This window comes from Lygodium microphyllum, chromosome 12, assembly GCF_053477565.2.
Source record: "Lygodium microphyllum isolate KBCC chromosome 12, Lygodium_microphyllum_v1.1.10, whole genome shotgun sequence".
NCBI lineage: Eukaryota > Viridiplantae > Streptophyta > Polypodiopsida > Schizaeales > Lygodiaceae > Lygodium > Lygodium microphyllum.
Window position 1 is genome coordinate 98321939 of NC_141146.1, and position 15198 is coordinate 98337136.

The following is a 15198-nucleotide window of genomic DNA, read 5'->3' on the forward strand; positions in this document are numbered from 1 at the left end:
GCACCATTATCAAGATATGATATATTTCTCTCGTTGCACAAAAGGCTTGTTGAATCTTCTATTTCTTGTTTAGAAGGACTTTCAGGTGGAGAATCTGATAAAAGCCTAGTTTCTTTTAAAGCCCTTGCGATAGCCTCATCCTCATAGTCCACAGCTTCAAGTGGTAGCATCTCTACTGCCTGTGCTAAAATAACCTCAATCTTCCCTTTGGCTTCATTTTGCTGGCTCAATATGGAGGAAAGTGCTTGTACACACAGATTCATGTAAACACCTTTCGTACTGGCTCTACTATAGATTTCTTTCTCTTTCTGTACAGCCTGTGCAATGGCAGCTCTGCATTCTGCATTATCTCCCATGGCCCTTGTATTTGATTTTTGAAGATAGCATTCAACTAGACGATCAAGGTGTACGTGCCTACATGCAACTCCATTTCCAAACCTCTTTTAGTTATGTTAGCATGGACATCTTGACCTACTTCTAGAGCCCCCATAGTGCCACAAGCTTTCAGACGGACAAAAAGACAACCCTGTTGGGAAACACACGTTCCTGTTCCATCCATCCATAAAGTTCAATACTGGCTAGATCATGACCTTGTAGAAAAACACCAGCAATCATTGCACCCCATGATCCTACATCTGAATTTTCCATCTCATTGAACACTTCATATGCTTCAACAGGTTCTCCATGTTTGAAGTACATATCAATGAGTGCATTTCGTACTTCTACATCAAAATCGGATTCTGTCCTGATTATTTGATCAGGTATCATTAGACCATGCCTTACGGCCCCAATGATATTACAAGCTTTTAGAACACATGTCAATATGAACTTGTTTGGCACAGGGCCCTCATGCTGCATAATATCATACTAATGGAGAGCCTTCTCTCCCTATATTGCCCACGCAAAACAAAAATGTAAACACAACAACTAAATATGTACAAAGTAACAAATGTCACACACACAACTTTTTGGTGGATTTCACACCTCGGATGCGTAGCAGTACAACATCCACACCCTCTAATCCTGTGCATCCTCTGGATGGGCCAACTACCCATGATCATTATCACCAAGATCCACGAACAGATCAATCTCTTCATTGTGTATTTCCGGTATATGAGCAAGATTATCTATCATATCATCTATCTCTTCTATTTGAGTTTCTTCTCGTTGCTCTTCTCTTGCAAAATCTTCCAATGCATAATCCTCATCACCTCTTTTCTTGAAAATCTTGATTCTTTTTCTTACAATAGGTACTCTAAGCACTGTCCCATCCAATTCTGTCAGCTCATATGTTGCATTATCAAAGACATGTCTGACTATGTACGGTCCAAACCATCTTTTCACCATCTTTCGAAGTGCAGTATGATGATTGTCAAGGCTACTATCAAAGACTAATACCCAGTCTCCCTCTTCTATTACTCTAGGCGGCAAGCGATGCTTGCCGTCAAACCTGTCCTTATTTCTAAGTCTAGCAACCTTCAACCTATCAATAGCTAGCTAAATATCCTCTGGTCTTCTCTCCAACTGCTGGATCCAAAGAGCTTAGAGCTCCTCTCTCATCAAATCCTCCTGCCAAGGTAAAACTGGCCAAGTCAAAGCACAAGTCTCAGTCGCCATAACCGGTTTCTGACCATACATCAACTTTGCGGGCATATATCCTGTGGTAACACTGTGAGTCGTACGATCAGCCCACAAAGCAAATGGTAGAAGTCTTGGCCATTCTCCAATCCATCCTCTGCATGCTTTGGCTAATGCTTTTACTATCGGCGGATGCCCTCTTTCACTCTTCCCATTTCCCTCTGGATTGTATGCTATGGTTAGAGCCAACTTGATTCCTAGTTGAGAGAAATTCTTCCTAGCTTCATCTGCATCCAGTTCACCATGATCTGCAATGATCTTACCCACATAGCCATACCTGCAGAAAATTTCTTCCAATAAGAACTTACACACTGCACTAGTGGTCTTCGTTCTCAAAGGTCTGCCCTCAACATGATTGGTAAGATCCTCTCTAGCCAAAACAATATATCTAATCTGCCATAGACCCATAGGCATAGTAACCAAGTCAACTACCCACTTATAATGAATGCATAGCGGATAGGTTGGATGAATCTCATCTCGATGACGCACTACCGAATACATCTGGCAATCTCTGCAAGTCTCTACAAAGTGAGAAACATCTCTATACATGCCTTTCCACCAATATTTCTCCTTGATTTTCTCATAAGTAGCCCACACTCCTCTATGACCAGCCCAAGGACTCTCATGAAACTCCCTCATCACTTGTAACTGTGTCTCTTTATTGCAGATAACCCGCAAGGGTAATCCACCTCTTTTCTTCGAGTGCTTCCAAAGAAATCCATCCTTGAGAAAATAACCATAGGCTTTTCTTCTGATCTTCTTGAACTCTTCATCTATCCATTCATCTCTTTTGCTTAATGTACTAAGGTACTTCCCAATCTGCAACCAATCTCCAACATAGAGTTCTTCTATGAAAGCCACAATATCATAGACATGGCAAACATGATCAACTATAGCAGCTGAAATTTCTGCATCATCTTCTTCTGCAAGTAGTGTCTTCTCATCATCATATCTGGCTTTAGACAGCATATCTACCACCACTGGATTATCCTTCCCTGCTATGTGTCTAAATTCTGGATTTAATGACTTGATGTATGCGATCCATCTCAACATAGCTATATCCGAAGTAGAGCAACTCGTAATCATACCTATCAATGGCAAGCAATCTGTCTCTACCACAACTGAGGCTCCAATAAAGTACTCCTTGTCACATTTGAGAGCTGTAACAATTCCTAGTAATTCCCTCTTGATTTTCGGATACCTCCTCTGTCTCTCATTTAGGACTTTCGCCACAAACCAAATAGCATACATGTTTCCATCTGCATCATCTTGACCCACAGCCCAACCTATGCCAATTGGACTAGTGTTAACTATCAATACAATAGGCCTTCCGCAATTATAATCCGCTTTTCTGAGAGTAGGAGCAATCTGCAATAACTTCTTTAATTTCCGCATGGCTCTGGTGTGGCTCTCATCCCAATAAAATTTCTGCCCCTTTCGAAGCAACTAATATAAACAATCTGCTACGTGTGCAAAATGGGGTATCCAAATCATATAAAACACACAAGATCCAATGAATCTCCGTACCTCTAAAGTAGTAGAACAATACTCCTAATCTTGCCTATAGCATCCACCTTCTCAGGTGAGGGTTTCCTGCCATAATACCCACACATATGTCTAACAATGACAACCTCATTTACTCCAAAAATAGATTTTTGCCCTGATAGTGTCAAGTTCACTTCTTCTAACCTAGCCAAAATCTTCTCACAAGCTGAGATATGATCAACCACAAAGTATCTGCATCCCTGCTTATTTAGACTCTTATTCTTCTATTCTTCTACACACCCCTTAATGGGCACATCATCCAAGAAAGGCATGGTAAGCTGTGGTATGTAATCACGAAGGACCTTATGCATGACATTCATCATATGTGCAATAGAATTAGTGGCATCTTGAGGCAAGGTACACATCCTGACAAGCCCAATAAGAGTTCTCATAGTGGTTATGTCCCTGCTTTCGAAAGCCAGCTAAAACTGATCATATCCTGAATACAAATCACCTAAAGAATAGATGACACGTCCAGCAAATGCTTCTGCAAACTCATCCATAACTGGACCTATACCAACATTCCGGATAGTAACTTTGTTTACTGGCTACATGTCCTGTATAAATCGGAGAGTACCATTCTTCTTTGGAACCGTAAACCACCTATTTGAGTATGGTGCAGATGACGGCTCTAGGATTCCCATCCTAATTTTCTCATTCAACAAGTCAATTAGCTTTGGCAAGTGTGCCTTAGGCACTGGAATAGGTCGGAGGTTCCATGGAATATGAGGAATAGTAAAGATCACCATAGGAGCAACAATATCCGGATTCGCACATCCAATCTTATGCAGGAAAAAAGAAAACCCCCTTCCATGTAGCTCAAGCATCTCCTGAAAGCATTGCTTCTCTGTGGGTAGCAAGAAATCACCATTTTTAATTTTTAATTCAGCAAGAGTCTCTGCTGAAAATTTATGGCCTATATGCTTTGGATTCCTCAAAATTGGCTGTTTGGCAGCCCTCTCTATTTGATGATCACTGTCAGGTGGAAGCGGTATAGCTACCGGCTTCACCTTCTTATCCACAGTCTCGTATTTCGTGTCAACCCTGGCTTCATTATGATCCTCTGCATTACTCAAATCTTGCTGTAAATCAGCAATTCTGCACTCTAGTGGTTGAATATCCTCAGCCCTTTGCTCTATGGACTACGTAGGAACAGCCCTAAACTTTGGATGCTGAAATATTTCAGTAGTAAACTTTGTTGGCTGAAAGTTTTCAGCCCTCTGTGTGTTGAGTGTTGAAATGACTTGTTTTTTGGCTGATTTTTGTTGTTTTTAAGAGCTGAATGGTTGATTTTATGGGATGATTGATTGATTTGGAAGTGGATTGAGAGTGTTTTGGATGATATTGATTGTGTTTTGGAAGTTCATGATGCTTGTTGGTGGTTTTGTGATATTCTGATAGGTTCTGAATGGTTCTGTATACCTTCTGTTTTGTTCTGTTTTGGTCTGTTTTGTTCTGATTGTCTTCTGTAAGAAGGGATGGAGTATTGATTGATGAAGAATGAGATATTGTGAAAGTTTAGTGAATGGTTTGTGAGATTTTAGAATGGTTTGAGTATGAGTTATGAGGTTTTGATAACCTTCTGTAGAGTTTCTGCTTCTGTTCTGTTTCTGTTCTGTTCTGTTCTGTTCTGGTACTGTTCTGTAGACTGTTCTGTATGCTTCTGTAAGTATTCTGTGGAATGTATGTGTGACTTTGGAAAAGTTTTCTAGTCTTGGAAAGAGGTGAATACAAGTGCAAAAGAGCTGAAGGAAGTGGAAGAAGTAGCTGTTAAAGACTCAAGAGAAGACTAGAGTGAAGTGACAGTAGTGAGCTGTGAAGAGACACTGTAGTGACTCTGGTGACCCTTCATATCAGACATACCTCTTGGGAGGGGTATCCACGACCTAAGAGTGATTATTGAGAGTAATTTTGGGAGATTGTAGTGAGGACATGATGTATTATTGATGGAGTGTGATAGAGAGAGTCAGAGATAGCCAATTCTACTCAAACAGAGTGATTGTATATGAGAGATTGAGAGAGAAGACTATGAAGATATTGAAGATTAATACTATGTGATGTATTTCCATTCAAAGATGGTGTACTTCTTTGATTTCTTTGTTCTATTGATGGATTTTATGAAGATGTTGAAGAATATGGTTGATTCTATTAAAAACCGTGGGAGATCTACATGATGCTGCATGAAGATTTGTTGTGCCTGGTGTTCTTTTCTTCATTGTGATCATATGAAACATGATAAACAAGCTTGTTGATGTTACAAGATAGATTTTCTTGCAATAGAATTCCCTTTTCCTTGGTGTTCCTCTCGGGGCTCCATGTTTTTGGTGCGCAGCCGGGGAAACTTGCCATCAACAAGCATCAAAAGAGGCTGAAAATGAAGGAAATGGCATTGCCAAGAAAAGAAGAATTCAATGGATGTTTGTAAAGTTCCTTCTTCCACTGAAGAGTTGGAATTTCTCATAATCAAAGCCACTTTCCACAAGAAGTTCATCCCACAATGGCGGAAACACATCACCATCATGATGCATGCTTTATGTGATGGACAGTTTCCTCTTCCTGTTGAAGCAGCAGAAACTTGTATCTTGGTGGCAAACTGTTTGGGAACAAACTGAAGAGCAAAAGCGGAGAGAATGACCATCCATGGAAGATTTGGCATTCATTGAGAAGTTTCCAGACAACATCAAGTGGGAGATTGTGAAGAAGCTTCAGGAGTCTTGGTCTGTAGAGGTTCACAGGGACAAGAAGGAAAAGAGTTGGAATTTGTTCGTGGATGCTCAACAGCAAGATACATGGGATGCTTGGTGTCCTGATAATCTTCTGTTTATTCAATTAGCAACCCACTGGAAGTTGGTAGACAGAGTGTTTTTCACAACATACACTATTGAAACCATCAGAAGCTGGCATTACTATGATGATGGCACTACCACAATGCTCAGACGTATGCATTTTGATACCTTCAAAACCGAATACCTTCCCCTGTGTAGTGGCATGAAAGCAGAATTCAGGGACGTTGAAAGGAAAGAAGTAGAAGAAATGTTGGCAAGAGAGTCCTCAAGAGACTGAAGCCTTCTGTTAACCCTCTGTGGAGCACTAACAACATAGTGGAGCCAACCCCCTGATGAATGACGCAATAAAAAGGCAAGTGTTGGAACGAGTCCAGAGGTACGTGAGAAGAGAGAAAGCAAGAATCAGAGCCGAGAGCGAGCTCGCAGCAGAAGCCGCCTTTGACGCCCTTGCGGAACTCTTTACAGAAGTCCCAATGGCACATCAAGCCCTTCCTCCTCCTGCTGGAGGTCCACTTCCAAGCCAGATCCGTCCTGGAAATATTGATAACAGACCAGCGAATGTAGTCCCATTGCCAGTTTTTAAGGGAGAGTACAATGAAGACCCCGATCTTCATGTAGCAGAGTTTATGGTAGCATGTGTGGCTAACAATGCCAGAACCCCTGAGCATTGGTTAGCAATATTCCCCGCCACTTTCAAGGGCGCGGCGTTTCAGTCGTATGAGAGACAAGCAACAGGAACTTTTGGCACATGGGACGACCTGAAGTTGGCCTTCCTCACTAAATTCAGGCGTGAAGGTTTTGAAGAGCGGATGAGAGAGGAATTTATGAACCTAAGTCAGTCCTCTGGAGAAAGAGTAGAAGCCTATGTCTCACGAATGGAATCCATCCTGAAGAGATGGACTAACCATAATCTAGATGATGGTATTCAGAAGGGAGTGTTTCTCAGAGGATTACAACCAGAAGTCCGTAAGTTTGTGGAGTTACAAAGACCAGCCACCCTGCAAGCTGCAACAGAAGGTGCAAGACTGTACGATGAAGTGGAAGCTAGACTAGCAATGAATACAGGAAGAGGAGTCCTACCTCATTGCTAGTCTACCCACCAAATGCAGTCCCAGGGACTGTTCCCTACTCCTACCAACAGATGCCCTCGGTATCACAGTACAGTGCACCAAATCCACAGTGGACACAATCCATGCCTCAAATGGTGGTTCCACCACAACAACAATGGTCCCAACCAATTTCCTCAATGCCAAATCAGCAACAACAGTGGAATCCTACCAACTGGAGCCAACAGCCAACAATTCAAATAGGAGCACCGAATCAGAACCAGAACAGAGACCCCTCTGTACCAGCCCAACCCGTTTATGCAGTGATTACAGAGACTCCTCAAAACCCTCCTGCCAGTACGTCAGGAGGAGAAAGCTTGAAGGATTATTTATCTAACTCAGTTGCAAACATCAAAAAGGAGTTGATGGATGTGATTACAGAATAACTACAGACGTTGAAAGTGAATACCGCAAGCATATCCAATGTTGCGGGAGCAGGAAGAGATGTGATGCGGTCAAACACTTGGTGTGGTAAGTGTCATCAAGCAGGTCATTTAGCCACTGAATGTACACAGAAACCAACCATCCCTGGAGCCTTCTCTTCCTACTGTTTGCGGAAGAACCATACAGAGGACATTTGCTCTCTGAAGGAGATGCATGATAGGAGAAGAAAGGAAGAAGACGCAAGATTTAACTTGTTGGAATCCAAAATGACAACACAAGATATTGGACCCAAGCCTAGAGAGTTTGGTCCTAATTTTGGACCCAGAAGATTTCCTTCCCAAAGTTACAGAGGCAGACAGTCTAGCGGTGGTCAGAGATCAGAAGTGGAGTGTTACAGATGCGGAGAAAAGGGACACATTTCACCAAATTGTCCAAATCCTCGAAGGTCAGTGGATTACAAGCCCTTATGCAGTCGATGCAAAGGAGAAGGCCACACTGCAAAAGACTGTCCAAGCCCAGCCCCAGTGAAAAACAGTGCTACTGATAGTCCATCCAAGGCCCAAGAGCCTACCTCCAATTTGGTGGAATTGGAAGTTGCTGCCATCACGCGTGCAAAGCAGAAGGAACCACCTATCCAGAAAGAAAATAACCCTCCTGCTAGAACAGTGAAGTTCAATCTTCCACCAAAAGAACAGAACAGCACAGAGCCTAACAGTGCCGTACAGAGCACTACAGTGCCACAGAGAGTTACAGAGACAGTTACAGAGACAGGACCAGAGGTCCAGGAGACAGAAGAGGAGGACGTGCCACAAGTGGCAGAAGAAGTTCCCATGATGCCTTTGTTGGAAGAAAGAGGAAAAATGAAAATGGGTGTTGCCCCATTCCCTAACCGATTAGAGAAGCCAGTGGATCCTATTAAGGAATACGATCTGGTCAGAGATCTAGATACCTTTAAACCAAACCTCACATTCCGACAATTATTGATGTTGTCTCCCAGTTGCCGAAAAAGGTTCAAAAGTATACTGACAAAAAGACGTGGTTTAAGGATTGCTCCCTCAGCAGTAACAAAGCCCAACAAGGCTCCAGAGCCTGTCAAAGAAGTGGATGTGGCTAATGCTTTCCTAGATCCGGGTACTCCAGAGACTGGCGTATGGATAGAAGGTTGCTTCATCGCAAATGCACTGATTGATGGTGGTTCATCAGTGAACATTATGACGGATGTGACAATGAAGGATCTAGGCCTACAAGATGTGCAACCAACCCAATGGCTCATCAGACTGGCGGATCAGAGTAGAATCAAGCCTTTGGGCATTCTTCCATATGTGAAGACTACAGTGGCTGGAAAAGATTATTGGCTGACCTATTTGGTGGTGAAGCCAAACTCTTATGGTACATCCTATCCTCTGTTACTGGGTAGACCATGGCTTTTTGAAGCCAGAGCAAGGATGGATTGGTTCAAAGGAACTTTGACCTTGGGCAGAGGACCCAACAAAGTGGTGCTGAAACTGTATGGTTCTCAAAAAGGACATGGATCCACCTCCTTGGAATTATCTTCTGATTCCCCTAACGAGGCTACAGATGGAACATCAGCAGACGAAGATGCTGTCAAACAGATCCTTCCCAAGAAAATAATGGCACATTCTTTAACAGTGGATACTGTAAGCCGACTTCCAAAAGATGCAAAGCCATTATCAATGGGTGAATACTTCCTGCCTGAACCAGAAATGACTTCGGAAATCACTTCTGATAGTGAGATAGAAGCATGGATGTACTACTCTCCCTGTTACATGGCCACAGCAGAAGCAGAAGCAGAAGCAGAGACAGAGGCAGAAGAGGAGACAGAGAATCTATTCTTCTGTTACAGAGCTCCTACAGAAGCAGAAGCAGAAACAGAGACAGAAGCAGCAACAGGAACAGAAGCAGAAGTAGAAGCAGAGACAGAGACAGAAGAGGATGGATATGATATGGACGAAGAAGATTATGAAAGTGAGCCAGCAGAGTCTATCCCACCTGAAGAGGATACATTTGAGGAAGAAGTTCCAGAAGTATCAGAAGCCGATGAGCTCATGCTATGGGACAGAATGGCGATGGTACCATTTGGTTTGGTAAATGGATCTTCTCATATGCAAAACCTTTATAAGAAATGGATTAAGAAGAGCAAGCCATCTTTTAAGTGTGGCTCCTGCCGTCCTAGCCCATCCTTGCCAAAGAAAGATGATGATGATGCACCGTGCCAACAAGCACCAGTCCCACCAATCCAACAGGCATCAGTAGGTCCCTGTTATGTGACGTTCTTGGATGTGTCATCATCAGAAGATGAGTCCTCAAGCCAAGAGGTAATTAATTTTGACACCAAACCCGAAATGGCTCTTATCCCATTCCAACGTCTTAAGGAGCAACCTAAGTCTCCACCAAAAGAAGAAATTGGTTCTAGTGGGACATCAGAAGAGGACACCACTCCCTTGAAGGAGTCGGATCTGTATCCAGAAGCAGTCCGCGGGACCTTTATCCGTGAAGTAGAAGGTGAAAGGCAGTTAACCTTTGTGGATGCAGAAGGCACTGAACGCCACTTGAAGGTGGGTAGCAGTCTCCCAGAAGAGGAGTTGTCAACCTTGTACAATTTGTTGAAAGAAAATTTGGACGTGTTTGCATGGTCTTACAAAGACCTAAAGGGGATTGATTCCACAATATGTCAACATCATATTGACTTGGAGCCTGATGCCAAGCCAGTACGGCAACGACAGAGGCGAATGAACCCGAATTATTCCACATTGGTGAAAGCGGAGCTGCTGAAGCTTCTGGAAGCCGAGTTTATCTATCCAGTGGCAAATAGTGAATGGGTTTCACCCATCGTGGTTGTACCCAAGAAGAATGGCAAATTGCGAATATGTGTGGATTTTCGAAAGCTTAATTCCAAGACAAAGAAGGATCACTTTCCAATTCCTTTCACAGACCAACTGTTGGACACAGTGGCAGGACATGAGCTTTATTCCCTTCTGGATGGATTCAGCGGATACAACCAAGTCCAAATCGCAGAAGAAAACCAATCCAAAACAACCTTCACCACAGAATGGGGGACCTACGCTTACCGAGTGATGCCATTTGGGCTCTGCAATGCCCCTGCTACTTTCCAACGAGTCATGATGGCTGCATTTCAAAATCATCTGCATGACTTTATTGAGGTATATTTGGATGACTTCTGTGTCTATAGTTTGATCAGTGAACACTGGGGACATTTGGAACAATGCTTTGACCGATGCCGGGAGTATGGGATTTCCCTCAACCTCGACAAATGCATCTTTGGGGTCTCTTCTGGAGTCCTGTTGGGCCACATTGTCTCTGCACAAGGGATATCAACAGACCCTACAAAGATTGAAAAGATTGCAGCTTTGACAGCACCCACCAACCTCAAACAGTTGAGGGGATTCCTAGGCCATGTGGGTTACTACAGAAGGTTCATAGCCCATTTTGCGACAAAGGCAACTTCCTTGCACAAGCTTCTGAGGAAAGATGCAGAGTTTACTTGGACGGAAGAATGTGACAAAGCCTTCCACACTCTGAAGCAGTGTCTGGTTGAGGCACCCATTCTGCAACCTCCTGATTGGACGAAAGAGTTCCATGTACACACTGATGCATCAATTGAAGGCTTAGGTACTGTCCTCTGCCAAAAGGGCTCCTCGAAGTTGGATCAACCGATCTATTATGCAAGCCGAAAAGTCACTGATAGGGAACGAAACTATACAGTGACAGAGCTGGAGTGCTTGGCAATGGTGTTTGCCCTGGAGAAGTTCCGCCATTACCTCCTATCTACCCACTTTAAATTTTATGTGGATCATGAGGCCCTGTCCTTCTTGATGAACAAAGCAGATGTGAAAGGACGATTGATGAGATGGCTCCTTTTATTCCAGGAGTTCGACTTTGAGGTGATTACTAAGCCTGGTCGTTCCCATGTTCTGGCTGATCATCTGTCGCGTATCCCACAAACTGCAGATGAGGAGCAGGATGATCCAGACCTCCCTGATGCTTCCCTATTCTTGGTAGAAACTGTCACTCCCTGGTATGCAGACATTGCCAATCTGCTGGCAACCCAACAGTACCCTCCTGGTATCTCTAGTCGGGAAAGGAAGAAGCTCATGTTAGAATCAGCCCCATATACCCTGCTAGGCGGTGCACTGTACAAGAAAGGCAAAGATGAAATGCTCAGAAGATGTGTTGCAGGGGATGAGATTGGGATTGTTCTGAAGGCTTGCCACGACGAGCCATGTGGAGGTCACTTTGCAGGAGAAGCTACAGCCAGGAAGGCTCTGCTAGCAGGTTATTGGTGGCCTACAATTCACAAAGATGCCTATGATTACTGTAAAAGATGTGATGCTTGTCAAAGAATGGGGAAACCCACCAAGACAAGTGCCATGCCATTGAAACCTATCCTTCCGTTGAAGCCGTTTGAGAAGTGGGGCATTGACTTCGTAGGTCCAATCGACCCTCCCACCAGAAGGAAACAGAACCGATACATCCTCGTATGTACGGATTATGTCACAAAGTGGTGTGAAGCTAAAGCCCTCAAGCGGGACGATGGTAACAGCGTGGCCCTGTTCATGTACGAGAATATCATCACCCGTTTTGGTAGTCCCTTAGAGCTGGTGAGTGATAGAGGCACTCATTTCCTTAACAAAGTCATGGAAGAGTTGACAGAGTTGTATAAGATCCGCCATCGCAAGTCCACTCCTTATTACCCCAGAGCCAACGGCCAATTCGAAGTCACCAATCGCGTCCTATGCTCGATTCTAACAAGAACAATTGCCGCACATCGTCGTGATTGGGATGATCGACTTACAGAGGCCCTCTGGGCGTACAGAACCTCCCATAAAGCAGCAACGGGACAGACACCCTTCCAGTTGGTGTATGGTACAGAAGCAGTTTTTCCTGTTGAACTGGAACTACCCTCTTTGAGAGTGGCTATCAAAGAGCGTTTGGGGGATGATGATTCACTGCAACGCCGTCTCCTGCACTTGGAATGTTTGGACGAAATTCGTCGGATGGCTCTACAATGCATGGAAGCCACGCAAGCTCGACGTAAGGCTTACCATGACAGCTTCATCAAGCACAAGGAGTTCAAAGAAGGTGATTTGGTCCTAGCCTATGATTCACGATTTGGAAAGTTTCCTGGCAAGCTCCAGCAGCGGTGGATGGGCCCCTATAAGGTACTTGCCGTCAACCCTAATGGTTCTGTCCAAGTACAGACCTTGGATGCCTCTGATGATCCCTTTCTGATCAATGGATATCGCCTGAAGAAGTACTTCCCTCCTTGGGGATCTTGACAATTACGGCCACTTGATCTTTTCCCTCGTTGGCGCGGCACTGTACTTGTTATGATGCTACTTCTGATAGCCGTTCTTCAATCACTCCTGATGAAGTGGGTGCAACCCTCTGTCCCCTCAAACCCCCCTTCCAGCCTTGATCTCTTATCCTCTATTTTCCACCAGCGACAGTGGCGAGGTGAGTTCTGACACATGGTCTTTCTACCATTCCCTTGTTCAATTTGAAGAAAAGAGAAAAAGAAAAAAACAAAACAAAACATATCGGTCATGGGAGAAAAGGACTTAGGTCCCTGTCATGCCGACCTATCCTTCGAGAAAAGGTGGAAACACCCTCGCGAATAGGGGGAAAAAAAAGAAAAAGAAGAAAAAAAAACAAATAAACAAATCTGTTATGAGAGAAAAGGAAGCAATTCCCTGTCATAGCAGGCCTCGTTCCAAGAAAAGGGTGGTAAACACCCTTGGGCAAGAAGCTGGCCGTGGAAAAGGTGGTAACACCCAGCAGTCCAGAAAGTGGATTCATTAATTGATATCCCTAGGATCCAATTCCGACGCTGCCTCCCTTGGTACGCTGTGTCATGGGTCTCTTTGCAAAGTGACTAACTGTCCTCTAGCAGACGACATGTTCCTATCCAACACAATGTTCGAATTTGATGGCTACCTCCCTGGGTACGCCTCTTCAACAACTGATGACGCGATCTTCATCGACAACCCCTTGAGTGATGTGAGCTTTCATCCTAACCGGATGGGGAAGTGAGTACGGTTACCCTCTGTATCTATCAACAACGAGTGAGACAGAGGGTGGGGTGAGTGACCAGTCTTTTCCCTTCCAATCGAATGAGAGGTGAGAAGTGTGAATGAAATGTTGCACGCACGGGATGGGCCTCTCAATGCACAAAGCACAATTTGTTTCTGTGCACTGCACCATAAGGCTCCCTGGCCTTCCTTCTCGCACCGTATGCCGGCACAGGGCTGGATGCACAGTTGCACCAATCAACTGCGCACAAGGCATACACCCTTTGCACAAGTGATTGTGAGGATTACATCAATGGGTTTTAGGAAAAGGCTGCCCTCTTGTATCTATCAACAGAGCGTGAGACAGAGGGTGGGTTGAGTGTGACTGGAGTTTCTTCAATCAAATACCGAGAGGTGAGATTGAGGGACGTTACGACACTTGGAGTCAGGTATGTTCCCGTTTCCCTATGCACCCACGGGATGGGTCTTTGCCGTCCTCACAAGACACATCACCCTGTTCTGTACACGGCACTGTAAGGCTCCCTTGCCTTTCTTCTTGCACCTATGCCAGATGGGTTGGACGCACTAATGCACCATCAACTGTGCACCCTGGCATACTCCTTTCTACACCATTCCCCCCTTGTCGATTCCTCAACCGGGTATGAGATACGGGTTTCAATCCTTTTTCCTTAAGTGATATTAGTCATGGGGCGAGTGACTGATCTTTCATTCCAATTGAGTGACTGTGAGTTGAGTGTAGTATCTCTCATCATCGACGAATTTCCTGTGAATCCTTCCATCAGCTACCTCCCTGGGTACTGCCGCGTGGTCCCTTCCATGACGGACGTGTGCCGAGAAGATGCCTTGGTCCCTCCAGCGCCGACAACAACACTGGACGTGCCGTCGACATTCAACCTTGATTCTTGACGAAACGGGCCAAGTTTTTCTAACCCTACAACTTCTGTTTCTTAGTGATGTTCATGTTTTAAGTGTGGGGACGTTCGTGGATGGTCTATGGCATGTTCCTAGGTCCCTAATGCTTGGTTAACCCTATCCGTTAAGGTCTTAAGTGTGGGGACGCGTCCTTGCGCGTCTACATTGCATACTCATCTGCATATGCCTTATCTTGCTCATGCATGAATGCCTTGCCTTGCTTTTACCCTCCTGGGGTCCCTTCCCACCCGCCCGATTATGTTCCACCCACCCTTGGGGCTGTTCCCTTGCAGTTTTCCTTCATTTCCTGATTTTGAGGCCCTGCTATGTGAATGCCTCTTACGTTCACCAAAATCCAAATCCAACCTTATAGCCTTGTTCCTCCCTTTGAATTGATCATTTTTCCTTTTTACCTACCCCTGTTCCGGTGCACGGTTTTTGAGTTATTAATTTTTGAAGCATTTTACACAATTTAGCCGGTTTTCCATGTGAACGCGCTTTTCTTGCTTCGGAACCGTGATCTCATGTCATAGCCCTGACCAACGCTTTTCCCCTGACATTTTTCCTTTTTATTCCGCATCATTCCGATACATGGTTTGTCCATTATTAATTTTCTGGGGTTTTTAAGATTTTTTCGTGCGTATTTTTGACATTTTTCCATGAGAACTTGCCCGATTTGTATCGGAATTCCAATTTGATTTGACAGCCGTGTCCCCCGTGCCTTCCCCTACCTTTTTCCTTTTTCCTCCACCCTTT

General features: G+C 44.3%; 1 protein-coding gene across 1 annotated transcript; it reads right to left on the reverse strand.

Moving 5' to 3' along the window:
* Positions 1 to 504: 504 nt before the first annotated feature.
* LOC148028082 (pentatricopeptide repeat-containing protein At3g20730-like) lies at positions 505 to 858 on the reverse strand. The gene has a single exon (XM_087689914.1). It carries the CDS (start codon positions 856 to 858, stop codon positions 505 to 507), a length of 354 nt encoding a protein of 117 aa, XP_087546040.1.
* Between the last annotated feature and the right edge of the window lie 14340 nt (positions 859 to 15198).

Bases quoted from the DNA above. Each gene is read 5' to 3' on its own strand.
- LOC148028082 (XM_087689914.1), bottom strand. From the start codon at position 858: ATGCAGCATGAGGGCCCTGTGCCAAACAAGTTCATATTGACATGTGTT.